This window comes from Onychostruthus taczanowskii, unplaced genomic scaffold, assembly GCF_017590055.1.
Source record: "Onychostruthus taczanowskii isolate IOZ18803 unplaced genomic scaffold, ASM1759005v1 scaffold22, whole genome shotgun sequence".
Taxonomy (NCBI): Eukaryota; Metazoa; Chordata; class Aves; order Passeriformes; family Passeridae; genus Onychostruthus; species Onychostruthus taczanowskii.
In genome coordinates, this window is record NW_024499462.1 from 4,338,366 (window position 1) to 4,352,979 (window position 14,614).

At 41.2% G+C, this 14,614-nt stretch overlaps 1 protein-coding gene across 5 annotated transcripts in view; it reads left to right on the top strand.

The window, feature by feature from the left end:
* Nucleotides 1–14,614, top strand: part of FAM13C (family with sequence similarity 13 member C) — a 106,364-nt gene that overhangs the window by 71,768 nt on the left and 19,982 nt on the right. For 3 of the 5 annotated variants that reach the window (XM_041404830.1, XM_041404832.1, XM_041404834.1), the window contains 3 exons: nt 5,636–5,699; nt 11,696–11,846; nt 12,224–12,289. In XM_041404830.1, the coding sequence (XP_041260764.1) occupies nt 5,636–5,699; nt 11,696–11,846; nt 12,224–12,289 (281 nt within the window). The remainder of the gene's footprint in view (nt 1–5,635; nt 5,700–11,695; nt 11,847–12,223; nt 12,290–14,614) is intronic. The other 2 variants (XM_041404833.1, XM_041404831.1) reach the window with 1 other exon arrangement.

The following is a 14,614-nucleotide window of genomic DNA, read 5'->3' on the forward strand; positions in this document are numbered from 1 at the left end:
ATAAATAACTGGTTAATTTTGAAAGGAATGTGATGAAAGACAAGAACCAGACTGTGCATGAATAAAACAGCAACCACAGGAAAGTTCCCCTGTCCACTTCAACTGTTTGGCCTTTTTAGTCTGCCTGGTGTTAAACCACTTTTCACTATGCTATTTATTCTTGTTTAACACCATGTAGCTCCTTAGAAAGCCTGCTATCCAAAAGGGCTAAATCTTTTAAAGAAAGATTTACTATTCAAAGTGCTGTGCAAGCACAGTGATCAAATCTTAATTCAAACGAACCCCAAGTTTCACTGTGTTCCACTGGTTCCACTGGGCTGCTGGCAAAATTAGCAATGCTTTGGGACACGACACCTGCTTAGTGTCCCTAAGTCAGACTAAAAGCTCTCTGGTGTTTTGGAGGAGAGGAGAGGGACACACTGCTGCAGGGGTGTCCCTATACACCTCTCTTCATATATCAGATGTGTAGGGGGAGGACAGGAGAAGAAGGATTTATTTCTGTCTCAAATGAAGGATCAAGATTGATTGTTTCTAGTGAACACTGTTGTTACTTCTGCTTTAACTTAATTGCTGCAGGGGGCTTTAGCTCTGCCTTTAGTCTCATTGGGGATTAAAGGTCTAAATACCTCTGAACTCTACAGAGGTTTTTAAGAACTCTGTGAGGCAGCTAAAAACCAGATAATTTTAACTTGTCTAAATATGGATTAAAGACTGCTGAAATATGAAAAACTTTTCAGCACAGTTCCTGTTAAGCAGAAGAATCTAAGTTCAGGGCATTCTAAGAAGGGATTCTTAGAATGTGTGACAGAGAAGGACAAACCAGGCCATGTAAGAGCAACAATCCGCAGGATCAGGACTTAGAAGTGTGTATTGTTTCTTTGAGTGGGTACTTTCATTTTATGGTAACCACTGAAACAATAAAGGAAAGTTTTGTGGGATTTGAGGGAAATTGAAGAGTAGACTTGAAGAGATTTGCAGCCAGAAGAATAAGGGAATAGTGTCTTCTTTTTGGCTAAGCTGAATCTGACCTGTGAAGCAAGGGTTTCAACCTCAAGAGGTGTTTATCATCTATGATTTATGAAAATCAGCATCAATTTAGTAGATGAAATGCCATCTGCAGGGAAGGGAACCTTTACACCTTTTTTCCAGAACATGAATTTCTAATACTATTGCCAGAGATTACACTGAATACTGCTCTGGTCATTGTGTGTAGCTGGGTTTGGATATGAGTGCAATATAATCTGCACCTTGATAGAAGGCAGATAAAAGTTATAAGCAGGTCCTGGGAACAAATAAAGGAATTGCCTTTTTTTAAACAGAGACTAGAAAAGCCAGTATGGAACAATACACATGATTACAACAGCTGCTTCTGCCAATTGCCTTCTCAAAGGCAATCAGCAAAACTGGAGTGGGCTGCAGGCTGTGTGCAGTTACCTGAGCAGAGCCTGGTGCTTTTCTCTGATGCCTGTTACAGAGAGCAGGCTGAAACAAAACACCCCTGGGCAGTGGGAAGGTCCATCTTCAGTGAAGGCTGCATGTCAAGTCAGTGTGGAATTTAGAACTACAGTTTGGGGTGAAGTTTTCTGCCAAAGAAAAATTCCTGAAAGTTCCCCCTCTTCACCATTCCCCAAATAGACTGGGAATGAAGTGGTTTCATCCAACAGGTCTTATCTGGTCCCAGGGCTGGTCTCTGTTCTCTGATTCTATAGCTCTATTTTTGGCAGAGGCTGTAGGGTGGTGGTTGCTGTCAGACCTGTGATTGTTCTGCAGGAGAAGTGCTGGTAGCCCAGGGCTGCCCTGTATCTTGGGGTCAGCCAGAGCCTCCTGAGGTTTCTGTGCTTCCCTGAGGGGAGGCCAAGCTCTAGCAAGGCTTTCAGTATTTAAGTTTGCAAGGCAGGTATATTTTGAGAGTGAAGCTCAGGTGGGAACTCTTACAGTTTCTGGGGTTTCTGCTGCACAGCTACAATTCAGAAATGAGTTGGAGGCAGCAGAGAAGCTGCAGAAATCCTGATATCTCCATGCAAACCTGCATGGCTGAGGCAGAGCCTGAGAGGCTGCATTTCCTCTCCTGCACAGGCAGCCAGATGAGAAGGGAGAAAGTTGGAAAATGATTGACCAGTTCCTAAGAATAATTCCTTCAGAGATGGTGGTCTTGAAATACTGGTGTTTATGGTTCCAGTGATACTTCTTGTACCAAGGCAGGGAAGAGTCTCTGAGCAAGCTTTTGGGTTGCAGTGCAATTAAAGAAAAAAGCAAAAGGGTGGATGGGGAGAGGATAGAGGAGGAAGATAAGAGCAGCTCTTGCAAGGACCGTGCCTGCTGAGTATGAAAGCTGCTCATAGTAAGAATAACAAGAGCTGGCTGGCTTGCTCAAGGGCTGGGACAAGTGAGACAGGCACTGCTACACTGGCTCTCTGACTTCCCATTCCAGCAATCAGGGACTGCCCAGGGAGTGCCCTTGGGCCCTTCGAGGTGGATTTTTCTTTTGTTACAGGAGTGCACATTATGTTCACCACAAAGCTTGCTGCAGTTCTGCATTGCTTTCTAAGGAGTCATAGGTGTGCTTTTGAAGCATCCAGCTGCAGCAGTTTGGATTTCATAATGCTTTTTGCCATTTGGGAAGGTCTCAGAAAGGAGCCTTCTGTTATTTTCTAATAACATTTTCCCTGTGTTCTGCTGTAACTCTGGGCAGGCTGGATCAGTGCCCTGCCAGGGAACTGAGACTGCCACTGATGAGCTGTTAACCACGCAGGTCACCCTCACTGACTCCTGGACTGCACACAGGGGAGGAGTTGGGCCAGGATAGGCTGAAGGTGACTCTGGAAAAGGCGTTTCATCCCACAAAATGCTGTGAGGTTGAGGGCAGGACTCACCCCGGCATTAGCCATGCCAAGGCACCATGCACTTGTGGTGCATAAACACATAAACAGCCTGGGCTGGGGTTTGTGTCACCAGAGCTGGGCTGGAGTGACATTTGCAAGCTACAAAATGCAATGCTCCTTTCTGGGTTTCACAGAGCAAATGTGTTGGGGATTTGCTTATGTTATCTTCAAACATCTTCCCCAGCTTTTAAAATTATGTGGTTTTATTTGAATTTTATGGAGGTTTAAAAGTGATGTTGTGCATAATTCAAAAATTCACATGTCCTGGTCTGTATTTTAAACAGCACAGTGCTCATGCAAATTTATTTTCCCCTTGAAGTCTAGTAGGAGCTCTGTTATGATAATTAGAATTTACGTGGGGTTTTTTTCTTTTTTTTTGCTTATATCCACAAGCCTCAAATGTACATGCTACTTATTGCATCTTTGCCATTTCTGTCATGGAGAAAAGGATAATTCTGCCAAAGCCAGTCTATAAAGGAGGGTGAGAGACATATATTTGAGTAGTAGCCACAGAGAGAATTTAATTTTCATTATTTTACAGGATGTAAATTATACAAAAATAAGAGTGCCTGCAATTAATCAAAATTTCAGCTAAGGCCTGAAATAATTTTAATGTACCCAGCACAGATGGAAAATGAGGGCTTGTTACTGCTGCTTTTGAAGTTAATGGATATTTTGTGATTGACTTTTAATGAGAGTAGAATCCAAACCATAGTTATTAAATGGTAAGCCCTGTGTTGCCTGGTGACAATCAGAAAACCTGAATTTGCCTAGCAGAGCAATTAATCTTGGTGAAAATGAAACAGCACCCGCAAAACTTTCTGTGTAGAGTAAGATCACACAAGACTGAAAATGTAAATGCTCATCAGGAAGAAATGGTTACTCATCTTAATGATTTCAGTGTCTCCAGAATCCAAAGAATGCATAGATAAGAGCATCTTACTCCAGTATTTCTAGTGTAAAAAGGAACAGGAAAATGAAAGATTAAAGGCATCCTAAAACAGCTGGCAAGAACATCAGCCTGAAAGAGAGAGCTGGTACCTCATGGCTGCTGTAAACCTTTTACTCTCCAGAGTACAAGACTTGTGAGATGTACAGCTGTAAATGATGTAGAACTTTGTACAGTTCCTGTACAAAGTGCTGCTAGCATTTCCTATTTGGTTTTGTCTTTTTAAAAAAAAATTGTTTTGTTTTTACATTATTAAGGGGAGCTCCCATTTGCTCTGTTATGCACCATGAAAGGAGTTATCCAAAGGAATACCAGAAGTGTGCAAATCTGACAAGTGTTGTTCTCATCCTTTCCTTCATGTCTAGCTCTAGTTCAATGCAATAAATCCCCCTAAATATTTTTTCTTCACTAGTGAATTAGTTCTTCAGCTGTTTGTAGCCTTGCAGCTGCCTCCTTACATGTTATTAAACCAAACTACCAATATTTCACTCTTTCCTGATAAATTAGTCCTTTTTGCACATCTTGGATCCTGTTTGGAGCCAAGTGGCTGTGCACCTGGTGTAGCTATCTAATGTGTCTGGTTTGTGGCATAGCGATCATTTCAGTCTTTAAATGCCTCACAAATCCAGGAAGAATTACAACAAACACCTGTGTGTCTCTTTGTTCTAGTTTGAGGTCTCTAGAGGATTTTACAGCTATTTCTTTTTACTGGGATGACTCTGAGCCCAGAAAAATATGAATTATTTTGTGCAAAGGAATGTGGGGTTTGTGTTGGGTTTGATCACATCTCTGAGTGAGTCTCCAGGGGCCAGCAGACATCAGCACCTTTTCTGCACTGACAGATCTCATTCTCTGAGACAGCTGGAGTTCTCTTGCTTCCCCTGAGTCAAGAGTCAGCTTGTGGTACACCCATGTCAGGCTCTGAAATCAGGAGTGGGAAGCCTCAGCTTGTTCTGGGGATGGACAGAGTGGTGCTGGGAGGCTGCTGGGGCTGCTCAGTCTGTGGGAAGCTGTTTCCAGACTTGAGTTTCATTCCTTGGTGTAGTGAATTAGTACCTAACCCTGATCTGGGAGCTGTAATGGGTCACGTCTGCCTGGGTGGGACACAGCTCCTCAGTGGCCACAGCCAGGGGGAAGAGATTTGCCCCTCACTAGTCCAGGGCCTTCCTTTCCTCTTCCCGTGTGGAGAAGCAGCAATACACTGAGAGAAAACCAAAGGTGTGGACATCTCTGATGGCAGCCAAGTGACCCTCACTAGAAAATGAGGATATCTCTCTTACAGGATTTCCAGGAACCTGGGGCCTTTCTGGAATTTGTAAAAGCAGAATGCTGAAGATTGGGAACCTGAAATGCCATCAAATTTAAATATGGAAAGTTTATTCTTTATGGCTGTGATACAGGAAAACTGTTGTTCCTGATTTAAAGCATGTGGGACAAATTGTGCTTAGATTTAAGCATGTGTTTGAGCTTTTTCTTGGCATTAACCCTGTTAGCTCACCAAGTCACAGATCATACATCTGTAGAACTTTTTGACACTACAAAGTGAGCCCAGATATTAATGTCACAGTTTCCAGGCTTCATTAGCAGTATAAATGTACTATTTAGGATTCAACAAAACCACTGTTGTTTTGAATGGGTAAAAAAATAGAGAATAGAGATGTTACTTTCATAGAAATGCTGTTTCTTAAATAAAACAGATTTATTCTATAATTTATAAATTACATACTCACATGATGAAAAGCTTGAGATATTTGCAGCACAGATAGGCAATCTATTGAATGATTTTTTAAATTTTGTTTTGCAGAATAGATCAGAGCACAAGCATTTCACCAAAAGAAGCAACTGATCAATTTAACAGCTTAAATGAGGTAAGTGTAACCAAAAGCTGAAATACAATGTTATAAATTTTGAATAGATGCTTTGGTTTTTTGTTAATTTCAAGGTCTTGGAATAATGTAATTGATTAATAAACCTAGATTAGCTTTATAATGAATGATTGTTTTTGAAGAAAAGCTTAAAAATGTGATGTGAGACTGCTAAAATAGTTTAAAAGCTAGAAACAAGAGATTTTAAAATTTTTTAAGCCAACTTTAGGTTGCTTTTTGTTCATGCTCAGAAAATAATCAAACATTCAATATTGATTGCTTGAAGGGACATCTTTCAAGAACGTTTGATTTTTTCCTCGTATTACAGCTCAAAACGGTTCATCTGTTAAATATGAACTGTTTATAAGTTATATATTATATGTTTATATATATTTGTAAGTTATATGTCATATAAATATGGACCATAAATATGTTTTGTTTAAAAATAAGGAATTCTCAAGGTTGCTACATCCTGTGTAAGTAAGCTAGGAACAGTACGATGGAATCTAAAAGGTGCTCTGCTTCTAAGATGGAAGGAGGGGAGAGCTGAAGAAGGGAAGCAAGGAAAGCCAAATAGCACTGGTGCCACTTGAAACAAGCTGCTTTCATGGGATTGTGCTAGGAGCACAGTGTGGGTGAGCACAAAAAGCTGTTGGTGAGATGATATTGAACAATGGATGAGCCTGGGCGAGGTCCTCACAGCCAGCAGTACCCTGGGAGGGGCAGGGGGTAAAGCCAGGCTTTGCAGTTATGCAGAGTGGAAACCCTATAAAGCATCTTCCCACTCCTGGGGACCCTGCAGCCAGCCCAGAGTCCACTCACACTCAAGGACAGTGGGGGGCACGGGACTTACACTGGAAGCAGTTGGGTTTTTAGTGTAGGCCAAAACAACACAACACCACCAGCGGGAGAAGAGAGCTGGGTGAAGAGAAGCCCATTCCTGAAAAACTCTGGGAAAGAAGGCTTTGTTTCCATAATGAGCCAGAGAACATCTATGTCTATAAATAGGATCCTGACTTCCATTAGGGGAAGACCACAATGTGTCCTTTAAAGGAACTCAGACCTAATCTTCCCCTTGCAGCGAATTGTTTTCTCTGCATTTTGTGTCACTGTTGTGCAGCTCACTGTAGAAAATCTCAGTGCTGACAAGCAGGGCACATTCAGTGACAATACAAGAGAGTACACTCAGCCTCTGTAGAGTCACCTCAGGCTCTGGGAGAAATCATTAAGTTATTGTTTCTTTTGAGAAGCCCCAATGCAGATATTCACTGAAGCTTCCACTTGAAAGCTTCAATTTAAAATCCTTGCAAAGGATTCTTTAAAGGCTAAGAAAAAATATTGTAATAAATCAGTGTAAAATATTAAAACCAATGATTAGCCTAGAAATTAAAATAAATTGTTAATAACCAATGAGGAATCAGCAAGTGTTACAACCTGGTGCTTTCTTTTGCAAAATCTTAGATTATTTTGTGTCTCAGGTCTATTGCAAACCTGTGCCATAAGAAAAATTCTCTTTCTGGAGTAGAGAAAATGGTGTCTCTCTTCACTGCTCACCCGTGGCATTATGCAGACCCAGGGCATATCTTGCTCTATCTTATTGTTGCTTGTTTGTTCCCCATAAAGGAAGTTCTGAATTGAAAATGTCATATGCCTCAAGGCACAAATATTGCCTTAACGGATACTGCAGATATTTATTTATGTTCACATAAAATGTGCCGATCTTATTTTAACCTGAACTCTCAGATTAAAAAGCTGTTCCAGTGTGACATATAAAATCATTAATTTCCTTAGAATGAAAAAATGGAACAGGTTGAAATTTGCTCAGTTTCTTTCCAATATGAATCACTCCAAAGGCTATTAAATGCTGAAAGCTTGGATTACTCTCCTTCTCTGCCCCAGCCGATTTCATAAATCCAGTAAATCCATCAATAAACTGGATATAATAGAATAGCTGCCTTTCTGTCTGGGAAGCACAGGAGCAGGCCCAGAGGCTGGCTGCAGGCATCCTTTTCATTCAGGAACTCTGTGTGGGGGTCAGGGTGATGTCAGTTTATGCAGGAAGCACCAATCCTGGGCTTTGCCCCTCACCTCTGTTGTCAGCTATTGAAGCAAGGGCGCCCCAGTCGAAGGGGAGAGAATGATGCATCTGGCTCCATCTTATCAGAAGGCTAATCAATTACTTTATTATACTATATTACATACATCTAAACTGAATCTGCCATGCCTTCACTCTGCACACAGCTGCACAGAACTGCACTCAATCTTGACTCTCTTATGACTGTCCAAACACACACACGCTTGGCCCTGATAGGCCAAGGAAACAAATCATCCTCACTTTGGGTAAACAATCTCCATATTGCATGCTACTTTGGCTCAACACAGGCACAGCAAGTGAGATAAGAATTGTGTTTTCTTTCTCTGGTGTTCAGGGAATGTGAAACTCAGAATTATTCTAGGGAAGAATTGTACCTTGCTTTTCTCTATGAAGAGAAATGTACCAACAGTCAGCCTCCTGACTGAGTCTGAGCAGAGCTCATAGCTTGGGCACACGTGGGTCCTTTCCTTTTCCATCAGTTCTGAAATTTATCAAACCTTTGGATGTCCACAAGAATGAGACAAAGGATGCTGATACTAGTAATCCTTTATCAGGGAAATAAATTCTTTCTAAGGGCAGGGTTCTCATTTGTCACATTGTCTCCTGTCAGGCTATGGCCTCCTGGACATGCTGACCCCCACATCCCACAGTGCTGATCCTGCTGGGCACGGCCCTGAGCCTTGTCAGGGTACTGCCTCTCAGTGCCACAGCAGTTTGGTGATGAAGGGAGAATTTGTTCTTTCAGTGTCCCACTCTCCAGAGGGATTTAACAGTGTGTGGCATTCACCTGGACGTAAGAGATTATCTGTTATCTCAGTAATTCCTTGTCCTAAAGCCTCCCCTCTTCATTTTCAATACTCACTGTTTGGAAGGAGTGATGATCAGTGGGTCCAGGCTCAGCTGTTTGTAGAGAAGGTGTCTCTACTACAGGCTGAGCTTCCTCTGGGAGAGGCAGTCCTTTTGTACTGTGCTTTCACCAGCAGACAAGTCTATGGCACTTCAGTGACTGTGTTTTCCTAAAGTAATGTCAAAAATAACAAATGGCTGAGAAGGACTATGCTGTTTCTCTTCCTGTTTTTCTCTGACTTCCTATAAATATCTTAATTTTACCATTATTTATAATAATGTACAATGCTTTTTCTCTCATGGAATTGACTTAGACTAAGATCTTTGAATTGTCAGTTGCTTTAAGAGGACATAAGAAGAGATAAGAAACCTTTGTCCAAGACAATAATTGCTTCTTTTTCAAACTTTTGGAATTCTCTTCTTAAGAGAAAACGATATGGTTATTTTTCCAAGGCAATTTATGGATCCATTTGAGATAGTAATATGTCCTTTCATTTGCATTAGCATGGATCAGGAATTACTGCATCAGAAAAACTCATGTCAGGCACCATAATGAACCTGGAATGAGCACCAAATCTGAAGTATTTGAACTGGGATCTTAGCTAATATAGGACACCATAGCTTAAATTACTGCAGTTATACTGGGTTTCCATGCAGGGGCATTCTCAAATTGATGATGATGCCCACCATGGCCTGACTTTTCCCTCTGTGTGTTTCAGCTGTTTGCACTGGCTTCTCACATGTTCAGCAACTCCCTGTGGGCAGCCATGAGCAGAGGCGGCCCAGGCAGGCCCTGGGGACAGGTGTGGCTGTGGCAGAGCTGTGAGCAGTGTGTGCACAGGCTGGTTCTTCCCCAGAGCAGATGTGTGACCTTGCTCTAGGCTGTGTCTCCTGCCACATTTCCTGTTCATTTGTGGTGACTTTTCCCTGGGCAGTGCAGTGTGGCAGTGCTGTAACACTCTGCTGTGGTTTAGGAGAAAGATGGGCTTGGTGGTACACTCCAGAATCATCATCTCCCTGGTAACATCAAGACAATCAAAGCTATTTAGTGTTTATCTCAAATCCCTGTCAAGGGCACACTCGTGAAAATAGATAAGGTATTTCTATTATTATTATTATTATTATTATATGCTTTTTTTAAAGTGTTTTGGCAGTGGCTGGAAATTTGCTATCCACCCACCTTCCCCAGATGGGTGAAAAATATCACTTAGAGCAACTGAATATAAACCAGCTGGTGAATAACAGCATAAGCATTGCTGAAATACAGTGTTTAACAATGTAGTCTGTGAGAATGCTTTTACACTGAACTTCCCATAAATATCAATGTGTCATAAGGAATAGTGATGCAGAGTGGATGTATTTCCTTGAAGTGGGATTTTTCTTGTCAAATGCTTGAAGTAACAGTCCATGAAGGTTAAGTCCTTTTATCAGACATTCACTTACATTTTCCTTATTGGCACATTCTTATGGGTTGTCATCTGTGTTCTCCCTAGTTTTAATCAGCTGTTCTCCTGGTAAGGTCCAGGCTGGGATCAGAGTCCTCACTTTTTTGTAACTGGTACAGTCATCTTTTCTAGATGACATTAATGACTGTAAAATTCTTCTTGTCTGTGATAATGCTACAGCTACTTTGTGTGGGATGACAGAAAATGGGAAATGAGGACTTCCCAAAACAGTGCCATATGTATGATGCAAGTTAGCACCCTTCCCTTGACAAGAAAATGCACTGCCCCCTGAAAGCTTTTAAGGGTGAGAAGGTTTCCATAATTTTCCCGGAATTTTATAAAAGGAATGAAAAGATGAAGGCAGACAATCATCTCAGACAACCGAACTGATTTTTTTTTAACCGAAAGTTATCTTTAGGTTTACAAAAGGGATGTCTTACAACAAAAATAATGCAAAGATGTATTAAATTACTTGTTACGTAGGTGATGTATTGTCACACAAAGGAAATCAGGCCAATAAATCAATTAATTTTTCCTTAAATGAATCAATAAATTGGTTTCAGGTGTTTGACAGAGTGAGGAAAAGTATCCAGGGTATAAATTTGAGGAATTTTTTTTTTTTTTTTTGCAGCTCAGATTATTTTCTTCAGAAAATGTCCTTCATAAATATGTATCACTTGAGTGACTTAATGTTATACGTACATTCTGTGTGTGCCAGCTGTGTGGTTATTAGGACAGCCTTGTGTGGTTTTGTTCTATGTTTTGAGCTGTGTTTCCCTTGAGATGGGGGAACTGAATGCCTGGGGTGTGGGGAGTGACTCATTTTGCCCAGTGAGATGGTGATTAGGGCTTTCACAGCATTTCCATCACAGCGAGATGCTTGTGTCAGATCGTGCAGCTCAGTGCTGCATGCAGCATTAAAATTCAAATCAGAGCTGGACCACGCATGGCACAGAGGCTGGAAGTGATATGGCAGATAACTGTCCCTGTCATTGATTTGCCTGCAGCCAGTGACAATGATGTGTTGATTTTACCTTTGCAGAGGATCACAAATGATTTGCTGCCCTGTAGAACCGGCAGCAGCCCACATAAAAGCCGTGTCTACATAATGAAGTATCTCTAAAACAGCAAATTAAAAAATCTCTCTCCCAAGAATCCCTTGAGTGATCGTGCTGTCAGTAACTCTTTGTTCACTGCTTCGTACTGCACTCCGAGGCTGGAGAGGGAGATTTGATTTTTTATGAATGGTAAATGGGGAGGGACATAATGTCATCAGATCGTGATGTCAGCCCAATGAATGAAATACTTCCTTAATGTATTGCTCCAAGCCCAAGAAGAGGGACACCATCTCAGCTTGGCTTCCTGGAATAAATCGCCTTTTGCTGACAAAGTCATCTTTCCCACGTGCCATGAATAATCCATGTAAATTGGGACTTAAATAACCAGGAGTCAAGAAACTCATGGAATAGTGCACGTTTTTTCTCCCCACATCCTCCCGGAGCTGGCAGTGGAACACCCCTTTGCAGGCGCTGCCGATGGGCTCCGGGAGTTGAAGAGCAATTGCTGATCCCTGTTGTTCTCTACCCAGCCCAATGTTCTGCTTTTGTCTGCAGAATTCTTTGTTGAAGCTGCAAGCCCTGGAAACTGATCTGTGCTCTGCGTTTCTGCCAGCCCAGGAGGAAACTCCCCAGCTGCCGGCACCCAAGGACACAGCCCCTTCTCCAGCCCAAAGCAGCGTGCAAGCTGATGGGGCCAGTTGTGGAGGTAAGCGAGCGTGCCACGATGTGCTCTCATTTGCAATTATAAAAAAGCCTTGTGACTTGCACTTTAAAATCAGGCTTGCAGCCCTCTGGGAAACAGTGCAGAGCTAATGCAAAGCACCATTTCCTCCTGCAAATGCTGTGTAACGTAAAAAGGGGTGATACCTGTTAAAAGAATGAAAATTAACAGCTGTAACTCCCTGGTTTTCTGAGAGGGGATTTTCCTTTTTGGAGAGGTTTTAAGAATCCCAATTCTTTTATTTTTAGTTTTAATCTGTTATTTTCCCCCAAGTAAATTTACTCTCTTTACTTCCTATGTCTGTATTGTGTGAGATCACCTGCCATATCATGTAATTCTATTTTTGTCATTCTTTTTGTCAGAGCAATATCACTTCATTTCTCCTATTATTGATTTTAATTTAATGCATCAGCAGAGAGATAGCGAAGGTGAGTTTTACAGCATGTGGATTTTAATCATTCATGATCCTGTATTATTACCCAGCTGGGCAAACTGTGGTGTGTTATCTCTCCCTCTTCCCTCAATAGAGAAATAAATAGCCCCAAGGCTCAGCACTGTTTTTGTCAATTCATGGCTTGTAGTCACAGGGCTGGCAGAGTCGTGATGCTCAATAGAAGAGGAGTCACTGCTCGTGAAAAATAGGTCAAAGGCAGTATGACTAATACATCTCACAGACAAGTGACATGAATACACAAGTACCTAAGTCGTGCACCATGTATGGTTCAAATTAAGGCAGGTAGGCCAGTAATCTCTTTGCAATTGTTGTTTCATATCAGAAAAAAAATCTGGGTTAAGAAGAACTTATTTTAGGAGCTGCTTGCTCAGCATTTTCAGCAAGAAATAACATTAGGTTATTTATAAAAAAATCACAAATGATAGTGTTATACTTTAAAAATTCCAAAGTTTGAGGTTGGCACTGGAAAAATCAAGGACCAATGCATGTATAAATCAAATTATTATCATGATACAGGAATCTAAAAATGCTAGATGTCCTTTTTTTTTTTAAAATTTTCTTTTTTATTTTTTAATTTCTTTTTTTTTTTTTTAAAGAGGATGTGTTAGTCCAGCGAGGCAAATACCTTAATAGCTCCTGGACACAGCTATGGAACCTGGACTGGGGCTAACCTTGATGGGGATCTGAAACAGAGACATTTGTGTGCTGCACAGGAAAAGACATTCTGCAGCTCACCCAAAATCTGCACTGACTCCTTTCCTTTGTGTCAGGGTGGCGTTTTCCTCCTTTCCCCTCCTTTCCCTTTGCTCTGGTCGTTTCAGAGTTCATTGTTAGGATGGTTCCTAATTGTTCCCCTTAATTATTTTTTGCTATTTTGATTGGATTTTCTTTTTATTTATGCTGGTGGTGACCGCTGCTTCCAATCCTCTCTCTACTCCCATTTCCCCTCTGCAGCCACATGGGGAAATGTTGCATGATGTAGCATTTCTCTTGCACAGTTTCAGAGCATGCTCTGCCACTCCAGCAGTCCAAACTCGTGCTTTAGTTAAAACTTATCTATTTGATGGGTTTTAATGTGCCCTCGTGGCTGTTAACATCTGCTTTGTGGTTTGTGGCATTTTTAGTAACTTGCCATTTTGCACAGACGGAGCTGGTCCTAATTCTGAAATTACTGCTGAAATCTTCTGTTGCATTGAGCTGTCACATGGCCCTATTTGCTATTTGACTCCACCTTGGCTGCAAGTCCAGGGATTTATACCAGGCTGGGAAGAGAGTTTCTAGAGGCTGTTCCATACGTGTTTCATCTTTAGTTATGAGCTTTTCCTCAGTGGATCAGGGAAAATAAACACAATCCTTTCATTACCACCCCAGTCAACAAATTTTAGAAAAGTGTACATGATATGTATGGAGATTGAAGATACAACAGTCTCGTGAGATGACAGGTGCTTCAGAGTGCCAATTTTAAGGGGATGAACAGTAACTTATCTCTGAGCAAAGTCTGCAACTTCCAGTTTACTTTTGAATATGCCAAAGTGAGACTCTAAAGAGTTGTGATGGGTACCTAAGCTAGTTTTTTAAAGGGGTAATTATAGAAAAGTAGGGTGTAATTTCTGTAACTTTTGGATATGAGATTACATCACATAAGTGCCTGCAGCAGTGAGCAGCTGAACCTAACTACAGGAAATGTCTTCTAAATTACTTTTAAATTAAAAATTCTGATAGAGGCATTCACAGTTGTGTGTTTAGGACTGAACACACTACATCTGAGTATTATTTTTTCTGTACAAAAGATTTCTGTGTTTAACTTGAAGAATATCACAGGCATAAATATAGGCTTGTACCACAGGACTTGTCATATGAAGTCTACCTGCTGAAGCATGCTGCAGATTATCAGACACTAGAATTCGGCTTTAGCTCCTGTGGTGTTCTCCTGTCAGTGCTAAGCTGCATGGAGTAGATGGGATGGAAGAGATGCTAAGGGGCAAGTCACTTACTTGGGCAGAGGTGGCTTTAATTCCCAGTTTTGGCAAAAATAGAGGCTAAAATTAAACAAGATACAGGAAGACAGGTAGAAGTTTGGTCAGTTCACGAGCTGCTCTTAGGATAATATTTAGTGTCTTGTTTAGGATCTACACAGAACAGAAATCAGGATGATGGCCTTAAGTATTAAATAAAAATGGAATTGGTTAGAACTTGTAATCACCCTGAGATGTCCTACTGCCATTTCAGTGGCACAACATTTCGGTTGTGCCACTGAAATTAATCAGTCTGAATTATTTTCTGACCACTTTTGACTTTT